The sequence below is a fragment of the Cadophora gregata genome (assembly GCF_030347475.1).
Source record: "Cadophora gregata isolate MNR1 chromosome Unknown scaffold_6, whole genome shotgun sequence".
Taxonomy (NCBI): Eukaryota; Fungi; Ascomycota; class Leotiomycetes; order Helotiales; family Ploettnerulaceae; genus Cadophora; species Cadophora gregata.
This window is the reverse complement of record NW_026695929.1, coordinates 1,762,834-1,782,962: the sequence shown is the minus strand read 5'-3', so window position 1 is coordinate 1,782,962 and position 20,129 is coordinate 1,762,834. Positions and strand designations below refer to the sequence as shown.

Below are 20,129 nucleotides of genomic sequence, written 5' to 3'. Positions count from 1 at the left end.
ATCGCGAAAGACGAGGATGGTTCGTTCACCTTCACAGGTATATTACCGCAATCAACTTTCGATTACTAGTGCGAGCATGAAATATCTCGACTGCAGTTCGTGGTCTGTGGGAAATTCTGGTGGAGCAAGGTACCTCTGCATTTCCAATGCAGCCGCAATGAGACCTACCAGCTCCACCATTCTGCCGTCTGGATTCATCTGCGCATGACGAGGCATTGAAATGAAGCCGATTATGCATAGAACAATGACCACTGTTCTACCGCTAGGACAGCCCCTGCTCAATAGTTCCGTGGAAAACCTGTCGAACATTCCAAGCACCAGGACGCTTCCATAGGGTGACATCAAGCGCTCAAGAGGAGCGCATCGATAGATGCTTAACCGCTAGTATGTATGCGGGGTAGTATTGATCTCTAGCTGATCATCTTCGATGGGGCGCAATGCCTATTTTACATCCGGCTTACCTTTTATCTTACTAAAGTCGCCCTAAGAGGAAGCTCAGTAAAGGTGCTGAGGTGGTACTTGGAACATTTGCGGTGACTGCCGGGCTCCCATCCGCATGCCCGACTCTTGCAGTAGTGGTGCTGTTGCCCAAGGAGCGCTAACCCAGGCCATCTTGTGGAATAACAGTTGGCACTGGGGTATGCAGTCTCTAGGTACGGCAGGTGAGTAATACAACATGTCAAATGCTTGCAAAGAGCTCAATATGGGAGCGGCCGCTTGGGAAGTAAGGTAGGCTGGCTCATGGCGTCCTGCATTTTTGGAAGTGTGCACCACGCAACAGAAAACGTGGACTACCTAAGGTAGGGCTTGGTTGGTTTCCGGACACATAGGCATGGTTTGGTCTGGCCCAAGTGTGTGTAACTCCAGTTTATTGTCCTTTTTATCTAGCTGTCGCTACTGGCCCAAGTTTGGGTACTCGACTTTCTTCCCTTCCCTTCTGTGTGGTCGTTGGTAGCGGGGAAATGTCTTGCTTTTACAGGCCAGCTTGTTCCAACCAAACGGGCAGCCGGGAATGGACGAAGCCGTTGTATCGTTCAGTGGCTGCTACGAATTCTCTGACTCCCGGATCCCAACCACCAACCACCACCCACCAAACAGCCCATCTGTGCCATGCTTTACCTTGCTTGGTCTCGCAACTCTCGCCACGCCATGCCATGCCATCTCAGCAGGATTGTTGCTTGCGGCGTTCCTGGTTCGTACCTTGAAGCTGACAAGTGACAACACGGTAGGTAGCCTTGGATACTCCGTAGTGAGTGGACCGCACTGTTCTGGTTTTACAGAATGCAGGGGCTGGAGATCCTTTCCCCTCCCTCCTCCTTTTTTGTCAGGTCAAGTCAAGTCAAGTCAAGTCGAGTCCACTTCCACTTCGACAATATCACGCCACTTAGGTCGTAGTCCTTTGAGGACTTGGGTATTCCTAGATCTAGGCCTCTTCGGGCAACTTATCTGGAACCCAAGGTTTCACGCAAATTCTAGCGCTGCGGCAAAGGCACTATCGCGCAAAGTAGCTTTGACAGCGGCAGCTGGCTAGCGTTTGCCTCTTGGTGCAAGTGCGGTGCGGTACGGTGCACCCACCACTCGAACCCCCTCCTTCGAGCCCTCGCCTCGCCTTCTTCTCATAGCAGAAACCCTCCGGCAAAGCCACTACTCCAGGACGAGGACGAGGACGAGGACGACAACGACAACAGACGACGTGCCAGGACACAAGCGCCAGTAGTAGTAGCCTTATTCATTGCGTTTCAGCCCCGGTTCCATGGCGACAGTTATACAGTAGAGTTCTTCCGGCAATCATCAACCTGAGGTCGCCTCTCCAAACGCCTCGAAATAGCCTCGGATCTCCCAGCGCCCCACGACCACGGCTTCTTGCGCTTTCGTCCAATGTAAATGTGGTTGTACTACAGCTGCATCTTTGTCCGGCACGCAACGAGCCACAGCTCAAGTCATAGCAGACTGTTCCTCCAAGCCTTCCTTGAAGCTTCTGCGGGGGCCACAAACTGCCATCAGCCACTTTCCTTCTGCGTACCGCATCGTATCGCTTCCTCGGCATCTCTAAGGCACAGCAGGGAATAAGAGGGCACACAAGGAGGGCAGGGACTGGATACCTAGAAGGCTATCTCCATCTCTAGCACGTGAAGGGACCTTTTTCTCGCCTGCCAGCCTTCACGCCTTGCCGCAGAACCCCCATGGTCAGGGGTTAGGGCCTTGCAACGACATTTTTATAATTCTTTATTTTATCAGCCCAGAGAGGGGCATGCCACCCCCGTCCAGACTGCAGGGAACACAATACCGCTGCTAGACTACCCACTAGAGTTTCCACTAACCTGTTGACACCCCCCAGACGCCCATAATCCCTCCCCTCCCCTCTTACGACTGCCCATCCTGCAGTGGAACTTAGAACCTCGACGGGCCAGAAGTATACCACAGGGACCTCATCCTCTTCGTTGCGCCGAAGAGTGTTTGGGTTGCCTTCATCTGTCCTGTCCACGGCTACAGCATTACTCTCTCGGCTTCTTTGGCTTCAGATACGACGCTTCTCTCAGTCAAGCCGCTCATTTTGAATGGCTCTCGAGTGCACTTGAGCAGCCACCAGTCTGCTGTTCGCGCGGGTAAGCTGCGGCTTCAACGTCTTACAAAGCTCGCGTGAACTCAAAGTGCTCGTAGCCACCTCCAAGATCGGGCCCCCTTGAAAGGTATGTCTGGTTCGCATTAAGTAGCTTCGTATACCTAAGGACGTTAAAGCTGGGATTATTCCGATGACTCGTGGCCTTGCTAATATATATACCAGAGGACATATAGCCACATCGGGTGAAGCCTTCGGAACAATCCCCTTGCTTTGAACTTAATCATATCTACAATCATCGTCTCCTGTCGGCCGCCACTCGTGTCTCAAGAGATACTTCCATCGAGCTTCAAGCTCAGCAGTTCGCCCGACTCACCACCTTCATAGCGTATTCGGCGCTGTACATTGCGCACAGCTCTGTCAGCCCGATCTCGGGAATTCGGGGTAACAAAATAAGTTTCGAGGGAGAATGGTTGGAGACCCGGGGACAAGGAGACTACTCCCACAAAACTCACAGATGCAGAGTTTCTCTTTCGCGCCCAATAACTTTGGGCAAAGAGAAAACCAGAAGAGTACGTCCCTTCGGGACCCCAGCGCGCGCTCAAGTCTAATGCGCGTTTAGATTATGTTTTCGTCGATGAGCACAACCGTCACAAGCGATTGAAGGGTATGAGCAATGACACGCATCCCCTGGCTTCTAGTTATTGACAATTGATAGTAATGAGAGCATGTGAAGGATGTCGGAGACGGAAAATCAAATGCGATGCCGCAACTACAAATACATGGCCCTGTTCGGCTTGCATTCGATTGAAGCTGCACTGCGTTCCTCCGACTGTTAATTATGACCGAGACTTCCCTGGAAACCAAGGATTCGAGGGAGAAAGAATAGAATATGAGAGCGGCGGTAGTGGCGACGATGATTACCAGCACCAGTTGGCAATGCAGCAGCAGATGAGCGGGCCACACAAAAACATTCCCCCGATTTATACACATCAGATGCCATATCCAGATTCCGCCGGTGTGTACCATCCTGGGCCCTATGGTGAGCCTTCCTCGAGTCATAGCCAAGCTAGTATGCACTACAGCAACTTGCAAACGCCTGTAAGCGTTGTCGACCAGCACCAGAACTACCCTCCTCAGCCCGGTTATTCGTCATTACCGTTGCAGCCACAACCTTCTCATCCAGAGACACCGGAAGCATACGAGCAAGATCAGTACGGGCAGCAGAATCTTGCCGATCTATTAGGCGAGTTGAGAATGAACGAAGCGGGTTCAGGTATGGATTCTTGGAAGTATGGTGAATACAAAACAACTAATCGATCATAGCACCATACCTGAACAACAAGAACAAGAACAAGACTTTGCAAGAAGAGCCAGCTTTCGAAGATGCTGATGATTACAAACTCGCCCTGCCAACTACTCTATCTGGTCCTGATCTAAAAGTTAGGATCCCGCCTGAACTGATGCCAGATGACCAGACAGTCATGGAGTATTTTGATATGTTCTTCATGAACGTTCACCCATACGTTCCGGTCCTGAATAAATCACTATTCTACCAGCAATGGCACACAAATCGAGACTCTCTATCTCCTCTGATACTAGAGGCTATATTTGCAATTGCTGGAAGACTCGCAGATGAACCATCACAAGGACACCAGTGGTTAGCACTCGCATCCAGTAAGTTTTGAGGTACCGCGCGATTGAGGAAAAAGCTAACGGGTTGGCAGAACATGCCGATTCATTCATGGATGTCCCTCGGCTGAGCACACTCCAGGGGATGCTCATCGTTCTGAAAGCCAGGGAGTCGGCACCAAAGAGGGGCTACTATTTCCGTTCTTGGATGACTGTTGTGGCGTGTGTGCAGATGGCAAAAGATCTTGGGCTAGATGAGCACTTTGACGAGCACAAGGCTGGAAGACCGTGTGGATCTGATCTGGCAGACTGCATAACGAAAACCCGAATATGGCAGACAGTCTTTGCTTGCGAACTGATGGTTGGCTCACCGCAAGGTTCGCTTTCCACTGTCACCCTTGCCACTAATTTCTAGCTAACTAAACAAAGGTCGGACCGATCTGGCTGTTGACATGGAGTCATTGGATCTGAGCATACCAAGATCTGTTGTAGGAAACGACGAAGCTGAATTTCACGTCACCCGAAACTTCGCTTATTTCACCAAAATTGTTCGCAATGTTCGAAGGGCGAATAATGTGTACGCAAAAATAAAGAAGAAGAAGGATTGGGGTATCGATCCGGATTTCGTACAGTTGAATCCGTCTTTCGAATCCTGGATGAATGATCTACCGCCCGATCTGCAGGTAACGTTTCCTCCGGATGGCTCACGGCCATGGCTACCTTCTCATTTCATCGGAAATCTCCATTCGTACTACTACCTCAGTATCATCATGCTTCACCGACCTCAGCTCACATTTATGGAACCAACTGGAATGGATGGAGGTTGGAAGCATCATATGATGATTTGCTATTCTTCAGCAAAGTTATTGTGCAGATTACAGGAAGCAACTTTGGAGTCCTTTGGAATGACTGGGCTTCTGTGCATGCTCAGGGGTATCAACTTTACCATTTACTGCATATTGACATGCACAGTCCTCCATCTGGTGAGTTACAACGGGTTTTGATACTGACCAGCTTGCTAAAAGAGATACCTCAGGTTGCTCTCACTTCGCCAGACCCAGACCTCAACACCGATGCACGTGAATACTTCACTCGTCATATGAGGATATTGGAAAAGTGCACTAGTTCTTGGCCGATGCCGGACATGCAACAACAGATCGACGCTCTCCGAGAGGCATTCTCTGCCGATACCAGAAAACCATTTGTCCTCAAGCCAAGCTTCCCCTATGGTAGCCCAGGAGGTTCAATCCAAAGCACTCCTCCACGATCAAATGCTCAGTATCATCCGCATGCATCGTCACAGCAAGGTTTGGAGCAACAACATGCACCGCAACAAGTCAGTTACACTGCCCACCCTATCTCACCACCTATTTCTGCCGGAGGTGTGGACACGAAGAGTGACTCTCCTGCCGTACAGTCTCTTGTTATGATGGCCACTGGTCAACGAGGTCCTCAACCTCAGCCACCGATCTCAACAGGGGTTCCGATGTCCGACCCGTCAACATGGAACCCCTCGCGCATTTTTGAGTAAGTATTTCAAGATACTTTCACATATTCTTGTCTTCGTACTAATTTCCGACAGTCAATGGAACACCACATTTGGTACGACCCCTGCTCAAAGCACCTCCGCTCCCCAAGTCACCCCTCTAAAAATTCCGATTTCAGGTGCACAAGAGATACCCACATTGCCTGAGTTGCAAAGTCTACCCAACACAAATCTACAGCCGAACCCACATACCCTTCCCCCACAACAATATTCTGGGCCTGCAATACCTTCATTCGTCAGCCCAAGTATGTGGCAAGAAAGTGTTGCAAGTGTATATGAGGGTGGGCTGAAGAGGCAACATCAATGGGACTACGATGAGAATGTTGCGAAACGAGCACGATGACTGCGAGTCGGCGACAAGATAATATGAATGATGATTACTATGGACAACGAGAATGGCGCCGATGGGAGATATTGGGACTGATCGGACAGCTGATGGATCAGATGTAATTGTTAAAACGGGCTGGAAGGCGGTGGGCGGGGCAGGTGTCAAGATTAAAGGTATTGACGCAACGGACGTGATTCTCAGCATTTGTGGGAGTCTGGGGTCATCTCTGAATTTTCACGTTTAACGAAAAGCACGAAAAGGAGTTCTGGCAGTTCGTGGGTGTACACACGGAGAGCATTGCCCGTTGGCGGAGTTGGCAAACCCAGCGCCTGGGTTGGGCTTGGAGTTCTTTCGTGATCTTCTGGTACATATTTGGATAGGCTTGATCATATGGGATATCTGACTCGTGATCTATTCCAGCCCCGAGAGGGGTACTGTATCGCAGCTTTATTGAGAAGTGTAAGATTTACTGACGGTTGGGAAAATTAAATACCATTCGCCATCTTCCATGAATTGTGTTTTATTTAGCAGTTATTCATCCTTCGTAAGCCATCATTGAATGCGATCGCAAGCTCTATTGACATGTCTCCTTCAGCAATGCATGCTCTTTCCATCCTGAAGCCCGGACTTGTATCTGCATACTCTCTAGTAATCTCTGCTTTACGGTGGTCTTCGAACCATTCCCTCCATCTTTCACTTCCATGTCAAAGAAGGCACCATGAGTGTGCGTAAACTCATGCTTCTTGACAACATTCCACACACCCATAATCACGTCCGGACTCAACGGAATCATATTTGGGATACTCCACATGAAGACATACGTGTTCATTCCTTCCGGCCTCGCGGCCTCGCCTCCACCAGGTCCTTTGCTCCAATCCCCCTTCCCGGACGGCGTCGTCACAATCGTATCAGCAATCAACAACCTCCCATATGCAAGACATACCAAACTCCCCGGGAAATGACCACCAGTTTTCAAGATTACAACACCGGTCTTCTCGCCGCGGACTTCGATCTCTTCTTCAGTGCCTTCGATGAAAGTACGTGCTTTGCCCATACGGTCGAGTCGATTAAGCCAACCTTTATCTTCCCAGGCGATATAGACGGGACACTCGAAGGCGGCAGCCCATTCCAGGTGGGTAGTGTAGTAGTGAGGATGAGAAATTACAATAGCGGCGAGACCGCCTTGGTCGTTGATCCAGTCGATGGTTGGGCTGTCAAGGAAGGCTATACAATCCCAGAGGATGTTGCCCTATATAGTATGTTAGGAGTGATGGGACATTTACTTGAAGAAAGAGGCTGAACTCATGGCTGAACTGAGATGAGTTTTATGCACCCGTGACATGGAAGCCCATGGCTTTGAGAACATCATTTACATGGAATGAGATAGCTAGATGGGCAGCCTACCTGAGGTGTCTTGACGAGAATTGCTCTTTGGCCAATAGCGAATTGCGGTTCTGTATAGATCATCCAGAAGCGATCTTCGTCTTCATCGAACTTCTTCCATTTGTTTTTGTACGGGCCCTTTCTGAGTCCGGCCATTGTGGTGAAGGATTGGCCTGTTGGTGGGACATATTGGCGAGGGTCATCACAGATCCGACATCGAGTCAACAGAGTGCGGGATTCTTCGTCGAATTGTGTACCGCACTAGATGAGTGTGAGCACTGCTTTCTCATTCATCACTCTCGGGGTGACAAAAGTGGGAATGGTGGTGTGTGAGGAAATTACGGAGGTCAGATTTACTTGATATGAAGCTCGAAAGACGATGAAAGATGGGATAATACCATAGTGCAAATGAGTAGATTGTCAGTGTGAGATGCCATGCTTGCGTCTGGTGTGTGAATGTTATATTCGTGGAGTGGGGCTTCAAATAGTTCTTCTACCCTTGGGGTATCAAAATCGACTGTCGTAGGTGTATGTGTCTTTGCCTGAGGTGTATGGCTCGAGTTGGTCTGAGGAATAGAGGCTGTAGACATTTTTATAGAGAGGCTCTGGAAGAGCTCTACTAACCTCTTCTATATTGCGGGGTAGTTTCTATGTGCCGCAATCACATAATCATTAATTGGTGCGGGGAAACAGAGCTTCTTTGCAATTGCAGCCGGGTCTGGATTTGCGTCTGCAGTCATACAATATGATGAAACCCCTGTCTGGCCTGTCGTTGAGGACGCGGAAAGAAAGACATGCATGAGTGGAAGTTTGATGGTTTTAGGTTAGGTTGCACCAAAATACGTAGCGATGCCAAGCGAGAAAGATAAGCTCCGGCTTGGTCTTGATCAGGCAGGTACAGCCGGCTGTACGGAATGGATGGCGGGGGGCACAGGCACTTCTTTACGTTAAAGATTTCCTCCGACCCTTTTCCTTTCTCTCCTTTCATTGGAAAACCCAATACCACGATCTACAACTCGAGAGAAATAGCTTCACAATGGTCTTCCTCCTGGATTACTTCCAACATAAACGTGACTGGTATGTAAGATTACAGCATAACAGAGCGCTACCCCGCTATTTTGACCCCGCATTATCGGAATAGTGCAAGTGTTTGAAATTGAAGTCCGAAGCCGATACTGATATCAGATTACTAGCAATTTCAAGCAAGCAGAACGTAGCCAGAGAATACAGGACTTGAAAAGTTACCATGGAGCTTTTACTAGTCCGGAAAGACATGTCCTCTCAAAGCCCATCGAGGAGTTAGTTCAAGATGTACACAAGCAAATCGTACAACCTATTGATATTCTCCGTGCCTACGGCAAAGCGGCACTCAAAGCCCATTCCAAAACGAATGCCGTGACGGAAGTGATGATTTCCGCTGCTGAAGGCTGGACTTCAGATGGAAGTATCAATTTCAAAGGTCCTCTGGCAGGCATCCCTATCAGTCTGAAAGACTCGATTGTCGTTGGTGGTTTTGATACTACTGTCGGGTACAGTTCAAATGTAGGAAACAAGGGAGAGAAGGATGGGGCGATGGTCAAGATTTTGAAGGATGCGGGTGCTATCCCGTATGTTAAGACGAACTTACCGATCACGTTATTGAGTTTCGAGAGTACGAATGATGTTTGGGGTCGTTGTATGAACCCACACAACAATAAGTACTCACCTGGTGGTTCGACTGGTGGAGAAAGTGCTTTATTGGCTGCTGGAGGTGGGAGAATTGGTATTGGATCTGGTAGGTCATTGATATTCAACATGTTTTGATCACTTCATAATCTGTTACTGACTCGGATGTTCAGATGTTGCAGGTAGTGTGAGAGTACCTGCTCATTTCTCTGGCATTTACAGTCTGAGATGTTCGACTGGACGATGGCCGAAGAATGGAATGGTGACTAGCATGCCTGGTCAGGAGGGCATCCCAAGCGTTTTTTCACCAATGACAAGAACACTAGAAGATCTCTCCTATTTCACGAAATCCATGATCAGCATGAAGCCATGGAAGTATGACCACTCGGTCCACCCCATTCCATGGAGGGAAGATATTGCCAAGGAGTTTACTGAAAAGAAGAAATTCCGAGTAGGTGTCCTCCGAACCGATGGAGTAGTAGATCCCAGTCCAGCATGTGCGAGAGCACTTGAGGAAGTTGTTGCAGTGTTGAACAACGAAGGTCACGAAGTAATCGATGTCAATCCACCATCGCCATACGAAGCTCTCTACCTCGCCTCTCAACTCCTCAATGCAGATGGCTGCAAAACTTTCAAGTCATTCTTCCGGACTGGAGAATGGGAAGATTCAGGCGCGAAACAGATGAGCTGGCTCATGTCCTTGCCTTCTCCTTTCAAATACGTGTATTATCTCTGGGTCAAGTATGTGCGTCGAGATGATGTCTGGGCTGGCCTAATTGCAGACTGGAAGGAGAAGAGTGCTTATGAACAGTGGAAATTGGTCGCGAAGAGAGAGAGTTATAAGGCGAGGTGGCATGATTGGTGGGAGCAGGAGGCCAAGGTTGATGTTTTGATTACTCCCCCGAATGCTACGCCTGCCGTCCCGCATGACGGCATGCATGATGCTGTCAGTAGTTGTGGGTATACGTTTTTGTTCAATTTGGTAAGTCTCTCGTCTCTTACTCTTTTCTTTAGCCGTCATACGCTCTTTCATAATGGGGGAACAGTTCTGATAAAAAAAAAAGCTTGATTATACATGCGGTGTTATGCCAATTACGCATGTGGACAAAGCACTCGACCAGCTTCCGCCAGATTTCTCCCTCAAGAAACTCAATGGTGTCGCACAAGGCGCGTACAAGCATTATGATGCAACGGCTATGCATGGTCTTCCTGTTGCGGTGCAGGTTGTGGGACAGAGACTCGAAGAGGAGAAGGTATTGGCTGTTATGACGAGGATCGAGAAGGCGTTCGGGGATGCTAAATACCAGCTGTTGGAGATTGACTGACGGTATAATTATTCGGGGAGTATAATAATTGGGATTGTTGAAAGCTGCGTGTAGCCTAAAAGTATGTATCTGGTAGATGTCAACAGTCTATCGAAGCGACATTGAAATGTCATCGTTATCTCGAAAGACCCGACTCACAAGCCTAGTTTATCTGCTTCACTTGACAAGTATGCACGCTTCTCAAAATATCTCCATATATTACTGAAGTTAGGATAGAGCATTAGTATGTATTAGTTAAGACCGTCGATTCCTTCGATTATCTCTTGCAGTCACATTGCTCTATCTTAAAAGACAGGTTTGTTGATGATCGACCAGACAGCACTTCGCTCCGACACCGGACGTCGCTACCCCTCTGTCTCTGTCAACATCTCCCAACTTCGCTTCTCATTCCTCATTTAAGTATCAGCTGAAGCTCTTCAAACGAGCACCATGCTTCTTACCTTCCCTCATTCTCTCCTTTGATTCTCAGAAAACACTCCACCGCGATCTGACTTGAGTGGTGACTATTACGCCTATCAAATTAATTAAGGCGAATTCTTACTCGCTACGTAAATATGTCGACCAAGCAAGAGAATGAGGAGCACTGGAGCTCGCAGGTGCGTTCTCACTTTTATAGTCATTGCTAGTTAATTCTAGCTGCTTGGCAAGGAGATATTCGAAGGAAAAGCTGATATGAGTAGGCATATCAGAATTCAGCTAGTTTCGTGCCAAAGTTGGCGGGGAAAGTTATTGGGTGGTTGGATGTCCAGGAAGATGATATGATATTGGATGTTGGGTGTGGTGGTGAGTTCCACGTCGTTCTCTCTGCTTTTTAAGCATTGCACTATTCCACCACAAGGGCTCCAATTACTTTCCCGCTCCTTTCAAAATTTACAGTTTGGACCGTCCCAGGATTATTTTATTGCTGTAATATACCTTTATTGATACAATCATCCAGATGGTATCATTAACGTGCAGCTCGCCCAGACCCTTGCGAAGGGCAAGGGGAAAATACATGGTGTCGACGCCTCACCTGCAATGATAGCATCCGCACAAAAAGCTGCAGCTGCTGATCCAGCCGCGAGTAAGACTTGCTCCTTCGAAGGTACTGCAAATCCCAGTCCATCCCTCATCCCCCGCCCTTCAGCATCTTTAAAATACTGAATAACCACCCAGTGATCGACGCCACCCAACTATCCACTAACCCTTCACTCCAGCAAGAGAAGTACGATAAAGTTTTCTCCAACGCAGCCATGCATTGGATTCTACGTCATGAGGACACGAGGAAGGATTTCTTTAAGGGTGTGAGAGGTGCCTTGAAAGCTGGTGGGACGTTCGTATTTGAGATGGGCGGTATGGGGAATGTAGCTGAGGTGTGTAGAATCTTTCTTACGTTGTCTCTACTGGAGATCTTGCTCTATATGAGGAGAATGAAAGACCATGTACTGAAAAATGCCAACTTAGATGCGCACCGCACTCCTCAGTGTAATTGGCCGTAAAATCGGCTTTCCAAAAGCACGAGAAGTCGATCCGTGGTTCTTTCCTGACGAAACCTGGATGACGGATATGCTCGAACGGACAGTTGGTGGATTCAAGGTCGAGAAGATAGAGCGGGAGTATAGACCTACGAAGGTGGATCAGGGTGGGATTGAGGGCTGGGTTAGGTTAATGGGGAAGCAGTTTTTTGATGCGGTTGAGGAGGGGCAGGAGAGGGAGGAGTGTGTGAAGGAGGTTTGTGAGGTGCTGGAGACTGTTTGTGCGAGTCTTGGGGGTGGAGAGTGGATTGGGTATGTGAGGTTGAGGGCACTTGTTAGGAAGGTTTGAGTGAGGGTTGGGTTGCGGTGGGTAAGATTGGCCCTGTGTTTATTGCTGGGAAGATGGACCCTTCGCTTAGCCCGAGTAACCATCAATCTTCAACATCGTGTTCAGCTCTCATGTGAGGCGATTATGTCTTTTCCCCGGGACCATTGGCCTTAAACGAAGACACTCAATGATATTTTATGACCAGGTAGCCCAGATCTGTCGAATACTACCATAACCTTTGACGCAAACCTATCCATATCATCCCTTCTTTATTTTCGTCTAGCTATCAAGCTTGAAATTGATAAGTTATATCACCACCCTGAATTAATATGCTGTCTATTTGTAAGATAGACACTGCTTTCCGTTTTTGAGAGATATCCTGTCTTTAAAGTACAATACAAAGGTAACACTTGATGAACACCAAACGCTCGGCTACTGCAGGCTTGGCCATCATTCAAGCCTCGAACTGCACAGCTCGTCTAATTTACCACATCCAACTCACAGTTACAAGAAATCTGACAGGTCGTAAAGTACCCTATTTGTTGTATCTTCATTTGCAAAAACACTACCAGCGACCTCATAAGAGAACCCGAGGACCCCTATTCGTAGTCTGAGCAGAATGATATCCGTCCGACGGAAGGATGATGAATCAAACGTCCCCTGCGTGGCCAGTCCTCCTTGGAGCGGGGGGGGCGCTACAATCAGGGGTCTGCATTGGATGGCAGACACACGAGATGCACGGAGTCGTGAAGATCCCAACGGCCATCGGAGGCAGAAGAAGCAATCCAAGTGAAAATCTCCGGCCAAGAGCGCAGCGATCAGCAAAGGGCCCTGGGGCGAGATGGGTCTTTGCGCTTTTTCCAGACACCCAAGTCTCGCGAGTGTGGATGCTTCTGTGCGTGAAGATCTCGTTGTTTGTAGGACTGGAAATAGTGTGGTTATTTTTATTTTGGTACTTGTAGTTTGTAGTTATGTTTAAGTTTGCACAGTACAGTACAGCTCATGTGATGTTTACGAATGGAGAGTGAGTGCCTGATGTGATGGCAGTGGCGTGCAACAAGCCACCGCGTCATGGGGATGTCTTGTCCAGATAGCCGGCAGGGCAGGGGGCAGTACAGTACAGTAAAGCGCCTCGCCTCCGTGCAGCGGGGAAACCCAGGGGCGAGCCAGGGGTCCAAGATGACATGCCTTTTGTACAGTAGTGTCCGGGTTTGCCTATGGCATTTATTCTCCAAGAACTCAAATTGAGTTTTCCTTCTGCATGCACTGCAAAAGACGTATAATGTATAAATAATATGGGTACGTACATCGACAGAAGAAATAGTGTCGCAGGATTACCCGAAGTAGCTAGGTATTCTCGCTATTTTCATTGTTCTTCGCTTCTGCACCTCACCTGGCTCACCAACAGCCTAGCCTTCTCCCGGTCCGGTGTCTCTTCATGCCCCCGGCGCCCCACTAGGTCGCTGGTCCAGACTCCAGAGGGCCTGGATCTCGCAGACCAACCTCGAATCCTCGAACCGTCGCTGATCGCTGATCGCTGATCGCTGATCGCTTTTCTCACAAACTCTAACGGGAGGCTATCCTACCTAGGCGAGCTAGGTACGAAAGCCCACCGCCTTCAGCGCCGCCGAGTCGCTGTCCAGTTTCTTCAACTGCTCGTCCGCTCTTGTCAACATTGCCTGGTATGTGATCGCTGGCTGTCGCAAACGTCCAAACGAAGGCATTAGCGGATTAGAGCACGCAGAATCGCTGAGTTGTTGTCGCTGCCGGGGTCGTTAAGTCAAGTGAAGTCGAATCAAATCGCACCTGGTTCTGGTTCTGGACGTGGAGATATGACGCAGTGACTTACTTGGCTGACAAACTCACGACTACGAGTACTGGACCCGATACCTTTCTGTGCTTCTACCAGCTCGAAGTTCATGCTTCATGAGCATGTCGACTCTCGATACTTTCCACGATGTCTCCCATATGCCGGCTGGGAATCATCAACCCCTCCTCGACCATGCCCTTCCGAGAAACGACGATGAGTACGAGCGGCCCATGTCGCCCCTCCACATGCCCCCAGGTCAGATCGATGGACTGGAATCATTACAAGCGGACAACTACCGCAAGAGTAGGGGCCAATCGCCGACTCGAAGGAATTCCAGTGATAGTCTCCTCCATCTCGACATACCTCGAATTCCCTTGGCCGCCGATTTAGCAATGTCAGCGTTACAATATCTCCCATATCCGGTCATGATTCTAAACAGCATGAAGACTTTGGTGATGGCAAACGATGCTATGGGAAGACTACTTGGAATAGAAGACCAGGATGGGGATGTTGTGAGTGATGATGGGACCTCTGTATCCGATAAATTGAGGGGGCAGACTCTGAATCAACTCGGTATTGATATGCTTCAAGAGGGACGACCTATCTGGGTAACATGGGATACTTTTCTGGACGGTATTGCCAACGATTTAGGTCAGAGTTTGGTGGAACAACTAGATGGTTCTCGATCCGAATCTGGCGAAGGGGATATGACCCCAACAGCAGAGAGAGCAGAGCCTCTGACCGGATCATCCAGTTCGCAAAAGGACCGCCCGATGGTTCACGATGCCGTGGTTGAGGTGATAATTGCCCAGGAGAAGGTTACTCAGTCGGCTTTTGTAACTCACCATGCCAAAGGAGTGAAGCATACGTTGGCTAAAATGATCATTACTGTATGGGACATCGAGGACGAGAGTTTCTATACTCTGACATTCACAAATACCGAGGCGAAGCAGACATCATTGCCAAAATCCAGACAACCGAGGCAAGCAATGAGGGCAGCCAAACATCGCTCATTTGGTTCAGTGGGATCAGGATCACATTCTAGTCCATCTTCTGGTGGGTCAGGAAAATCTTCTCAAGGAGGGAGCAGCTCTTCGTCATCTGCAATAACCAGTCCAACAAACGCTTCAATGTCGACGAGTCCCTTTCCACCTTTGGGTCCACCATCACAATCGAGTCTCTCGAGTGCCCCGTCAACACTTCAAAAAATAATACTAATGAAAGATGCACTCATGGACACAACATCCGTGCCGATTCTGGCTATGTGGAGAGATGAGAGTCTAACTATCCCGAACAAAGCTGCCAGAAGGCTGTTCCATCCTACAGCGGATCTCTCGAACGTCAAGGATGGCTTCGATTTGGTGACAAAGTGGCATGTATGGGACGAGACTTTCACCACGCGACTGGATCCGTCAGAATATCCTATCTCGGTCCTTATTAAAACTCAAACACCGTTCTCTAGCCGTAAAATCGGGCTTTTTGACCCCGAAACGAATCGCAAGCTAGTCTTCGACTGTCTGGGCGAGGCGATTCGGGATGAGGACGGAAATTTTCTGGCAGGAGTCGTTACATGCAGGTCAGCACAACTATTTTTCCTTTCTCTCTTTCTGACTTTCTTTGACGGTGTCTCGAAGTCGGGTTCCCTCAGAAGACATGGTTTCACCGTTCTTGGGTCTATTGGTGAAGTTGTGCTAATACTCAGAATAGAGATATCACTACGATGACCGAGGTGATCACCGAGATCAAGGCAAAAGACGAACAACGGTTTCAACTTATTTGTGAGAGCATGCCCCAAATGATTTGGACCACGACTCCAGAGGGATTGCATGATTGGTTCAGTCCTAGATGGTTCGTATCACATCCGACTTCGTCGTTCACGTACCTGGCTAATAATTCCTAGGTACGAGTACACCGGACTAACAGAAGACGAATCTCTCGGTATGGGCTGGAGACTTCCTTTCCATCCAGATGATATGGTGAGTACCGGGAAGAAATGGGAGCATTCTCTCAACACGGGAGATCCATACAGTACCGAGTATCGCTGCAGAAACAAAGATGGCGAGTGGAGATGGATGTTGGGGCGCGCATTACCCATGAGGAATCTGCAGACAGGTGCTATTGAGAAGTGGTATGGGACATGTACAGATATCCATGAGTCGGTTGAGACAAGATTCGCTGCAAAGAGACTGGTAAGAGATCATCTTCTTCTAACACATTGATATTTGTTAACCATATATTAGCGGCAACAACTTTTGTCTGTCATCACGCATGCTCAAGTTACACTCTTCGCTGTTGACCGGAATCGAATGATTACGCTTCTGGAGGGAGCCTTCATTTGGGATCTTGAGAAAGATATTGAATCCGGTGACGAGAGCGTCAGTAGCAAGCCCACTCCCGGAGACCATTTCGTTGGCAAATCCGTGTATGAGGTTCTTAGCCAGAGCAAATCGCCACGGGACAAAGACGGCATCCCGACCTCCTTGAAACCGATCGAGGATATTCTAACTGGAAAATCCATGGAGGAAGTTCAGGAACATTGCATCGATGATAGGTGGTATAGTACGAAGTTTGTTCCTGTCCTCGGAAAGAAAGATAACGGTGGCCGTGTGAACGAAGCATGGATCGACGGCGTGATTGGGGTCAGTATGGATATTACTGAGATCAAAGACCGCGAATTAGAACTGCAAGCACAAGAGAAAGAGAATACCAGACTCTTGGCCAACGAAGCAGCAGCTAAAGAAGCCAGTCGACTGAAGAGTCAATTTTTGGCGAACATGTCACACGAAATTCGCACCCCGATCGCAGGCGTCATTGGAATGGCAGAGCTCCTTACGGACACGGATCTCGATGAAGAGCAACGAGACTGTGCCGAGAATATCCAGCGTTCTGCCAATGGCCTACTAACGGTTATTAACGACATTCTCGACTTCTCCAAAGTCGAATCTGGCCGTTTAGATATCGAGGAAGTCCAGTTCTCCCTGTCCGTCGTAGTGAGAGATGTCAGCAAGATGCTTGGCTTCGCGGCTGAGAGGAAGAACCTCATGTTCAAATCAGATATTGCTGTAGGTATGGACAAGGATCTAATTGTCATGGGCGACCCAGGACGCGTCCGCCAGATCATCACGAATTTACTTACCAATAGCATCAAGTTCACAAGCGAGGGGTATGTAAAGTTCTCAGTCTTGAAGCAGCGGGAAACAGCCGATGTTTTCGAGGTGAAATTCGTGGTTGAGGATACGGGCATCGGCATCGAGGAAGAAGTCAGACAACGCCTCTTCAAGCCTTTCAGTCAGGCAGATTCTTCGACAGCGCGACGATTTGGTGGAACTGGTCTTGGATTGACAATTAGCAAGAATCTTGTGGATCTTATGCATGGGCAGATCCGTCTGGAATCGACTCTCGGCGCTGGAACTACTGCAACCTTCACGATTCCTTTCAACAAGCCTCAGTATCACAACGGAACTACTGCACTTATCGATATTGGCTCACTACCCGACCGCCTTCAATCTGAAATGAGCGTTTCATGCAGTAGTTCTGATTATGAACAAGCTGTTGGCACGCCACCGATGCAGAGTCCCATCAACATGCACAGAGCTGGGCAGAAATCCAGGTCGATTAGCATGGCCCCGCCAGCACCCCCCGAGCTTGAGCTGTCTCGTGAAGAGAGAGCCAAGGTCAAGATTCTGCTTGTTGAGGATAAGTAAGATCTCTCTAGGTCCAGGCTTTCTTATTCATATACTGACTAGGAAATAGTGCTATCAACCAGCAAATCGCCCTGAAAACAATCAAAAAGCTGGGATTCGAAGTTTCAGCAGTCTGGAATGGAAAGGAAGCACTCGATTACGTCCTTGAAGCAGACTCTCCGGATGCACCTCACAGGGAGCCAGATATTATCCTCATGGATGTGCAAATGCCCATCATCGATGGATATCGTGCTACTCATCTTCTGCGCCACCACACCCCCTATAATACACTTACTCGAAATATCCCTATCGTAGCCATGACCGCCTCTGCAATTCAAGGTGATCGCGAAAAGTGCAAGAAAGCCGGAATGGACGACTATCTTGCTAAACCCGTCAAAGGAAAGACTTTAGAGAAAATGCTAGTCCGCTGGGCAATCAGCAGACGCGTTCCTAATACGCCAGGTGGTAGCGAGTATGATAGTAGTGACTGTCCAGAATCTGAAGAGCATAATTGCGGCACATCTGCGATGCCTATGTTTGGGCGCGCGAAACAAAGCCCGCCTTCTTCTGCAACTGCTGAACCGCAACTGCCTGCTCTCCAGCCTCAGAGACCGAGCATGAGCGAGCGTCAAAACTCTCATCAACTTACCCTCCCAGGCCCTGAATCCGAAGGCGATCGAGCTGAGAAGCGTGAAGAAGCTGAAGAGAAAGCCACCGCTTTACGGGACGAGAAATTAGTCATTGCCGCTGCTGGACCTGGCGAGATCGTCACCCTGACGCCGAATGCGCTGGGAAGCGATGATGGATCTTTCCAGGCTCTGACCGTGGAGAATGTGGGGAAACTAGAACGTGAGGCGGGGGGAGCACAACGACCTGAGTATAAGTCGCGGAAGGCCAGCATGGCTGTCACGGCTAACAGCATGGGCCGTGAAGCGGGGAGCGCAGAGAAGTCTCCTGAGAGTGATAGGAGTAAAATGGGCGAGAAGGAGAACAGGAGGAGTGCTAGTAAGGAGCGACCTACTCTGGGGAGAAAATGGAGGGATAGTGATAGGACGGTTACGACGCTTGATGATGAGACAAGAAAGAAAGGATAGAGTGGAACAGATGAGCTGTATGATTGAGTTCTGGGTTGGGTGGGTGGATGGGTGGAGTTTAGGGGCTGCTACCTTTTAATTTGGGGATATCGGTCTGATGGATGGATCAGAAGACTTGAGATTTGGGTTGTACAGTTTGTCGATTGGTATCTTGTTTGATTTGCTTGCATAGCGAGCGGCATTTGGGTTCCAGGCCTGGCATGGTTTTCTCTTCATGAATATTTTTTCGAGCAGATGAATGCGAGCTGGTTTGCCAACAGGGACAAGGAAGGCAAGATGAAAATCTTGGTATGGATAGAGAGATGTATATACCTTAGAACGAGAGGCGACGACATAAAGCCAGACTTTGTAAACCGTCTTCGGTATTCGCCGTATAATGATTATCTTGAAAGGGAATGACTACATCTTAATTAGATGTACTTACATGGTCCATCGCTTATCGATATTTCGGGTTAGAACACTGTCGAGCAGTTGAGAAGGGTACTAGATGCAGGTGCCTGCTACAATGAGACTCAGTCTCGCGACCTGAGGGCTGTTTGGAGAGCACTCAGAGTGTGTAAGGAATTGGGTCTTGGTGTTGAGTAGACAGATATCTGTCGATGGAGGATGGGGGAAAGATCTGGCAGTGACGAGTCTCTGATAAAGTTTTCCTTGCTTCAATCACTCTGTCCCTGATATGAGGACTGTCTAGCTACAAGGAGTTTGATAACCTGGAAGTCAATCACTGTGTGCTCGTGTAGTGGAATTGGCTCTATCGTCATATCACTTAAAGAAAGGAAGTAAGTGAACACCCGACCTGGACTCTCTCTCTCTCTCACCTACAGTTAGTATACTCGTCAGGAATATGTACGTGTCTGTAGACACGCAAAACTTAAAGAACGCTGAAGTCAATTTATAAGTTATGTAAGTATGCGTATTTGCTCAATTAGAGACCGTGCCGGGCAATTGTCGAATTTAGAGATATATGTCATACTTCGATGTAGGCACATCAAAGGTACAAGCGAGAGTGGTGTTGCGGACATCGATATTTGTTCCTGCTACCCTCTACCCTCTGAGCAGATTTGCCTGACATATAACAATAGAGTATCAATTAATGACGATTGTGTTGCTTTCACGAAATCCCACTACGACTGGTCATTCATATTTCACAGTTACCACTCCTGTACACCAGAACGCACATTACAGTAAGAGCTTCAAGTTTCCGCTGCACCAAAATAGTATTCTTCGTCTTAGCTACGTCTGCTCATCATGCGTCATCAAATACCGAGCCATACAATTATCTCTGCCAGCATCCCAATCCCAAACCTGGATGCATTTCAGA

The 20,129-nt window shown here is 48.6% G+C and overlaps 5 protein-coding genes across 5 annotated transcripts; 4 read left to right on the top strand and 1 right to left on the bottom strand.

Moving 5' to 3' along the window:
- Positions 1 to 531: 531 nt before the first annotated feature.
- Positions 532 to 6,579, top strand: ONS95_012406 (uncharacterized protein). Its single transcript, XM_058506037.1, has 9 exons — positions 532 to 2,690; positions 2,786 to 3,132; positions 3,183 to 3,227; positions 3,279 to 3,836; positions 3,887 to 4,237; positions 4,288 to 4,569; positions 4,622 to 5,175; positions 5,229 to 5,719; positions 5,775 to 6,579. The coding sequence occupies exons 2-9, from the start codon at positions 3,030 to 3,032 to the stop codon at positions 6,079 to 6,081; spliced, it is 2,691 nt and encodes an 896-aa protein (XP_058358560.1). The 5' UTR covers positions 532 to 2,690; positions 2,786 to 3,029; the 3' UTR covers positions 6,082 to 6,579.
- Positions 6,580 to 8,264, bottom strand: ONS95_012405 (uncharacterized protein). Its single transcript, XM_058506036.1, has 3 exons — positions 7,848 to 8,264; positions 7,471 to 7,710; positions 6,580 to 7,315 (listed from the first exon to the last, which is right to left on the bottom strand). The coding sequence occupies exons 1-3, from the start codon at positions 8,037 to 8,039 to the stop codon at positions 6,641 to 6,643; spliced, it is 1,107 nt and encodes a 368-aa protein (XP_058358559.1). The 5' UTR covers positions 8,040 to 8,264; the 3' UTR covers positions 6,580 to 6,640.
- Positions 8,265 to 8,430: 166 nt separating this feature from the next.
- On the top strand, positions 8,431 to 10,695 carry ONS95_012404 (uncharacterized protein). The gene is made up of 4 exons (XM_058506035.1): positions 8,431 to 8,526; positions 8,643 to 9,223; positions 9,288 to 10,096; positions 10,179 to 10,695. Exons 1-4 carry the CDS (start codon positions 8,486 to 8,488, stop codon positions 10,437 to 10,439), a joined length of 1,692 nt encoding a protein of 563 aa, XP_058358558.1. The 5' UTR covers positions 8,431 to 8,485; the 3' UTR covers positions 10,440 to 10,695.
- Positions 10,696 to 10,993: 298 nt separating this feature from the next.
- Positions 10,994 to 12,242, top strand: ONS95_012403 (uncharacterized protein; the record flags this gene model as incomplete). The annotated part of the gene is made up of 5 exons (XM_058506034.1): positions 10,994 to 11,035; positions 11,120 to 11,222; positions 11,377 to 11,523; positions 11,595 to 11,791; positions 11,883 to 12,242. 5 exons carry the CDS (start codon positions 10,994 to 10,996, stop codon positions 12,240 to 12,242), a joined length of 849 nt encoding a protein of 282 aa, XP_058358557.1.
- A 1,217-nt stretch (positions 12,243 to 13,459) lies between these two features.
- On the top strand, positions 13,460 to 19,239 carry ONS95_012402 (uncharacterized protein). The gene is made up of 6 exons (XM_058506033.1): positions 13,460 to 13,572; positions 13,635 to 15,607; positions 15,739 to 15,879; positions 15,932 to 16,220; positions 16,272 to 17,731; positions 17,785 to 19,239. Exons 2-6 carry the CDS (start codon positions 14,148 to 14,150, stop codon positions 18,806 to 18,808), a joined length of 4,374 nt encoding a protein of 1,457 aa, XP_058358556.1. The 5' UTR covers positions 13,460 to 13,572; positions 13,635 to 14,147; the 3' UTR covers positions 18,809 to 19,239.
- The last annotated feature ends 890 nt before the right edge of the window (positions 19,240 to 20,129 follow it).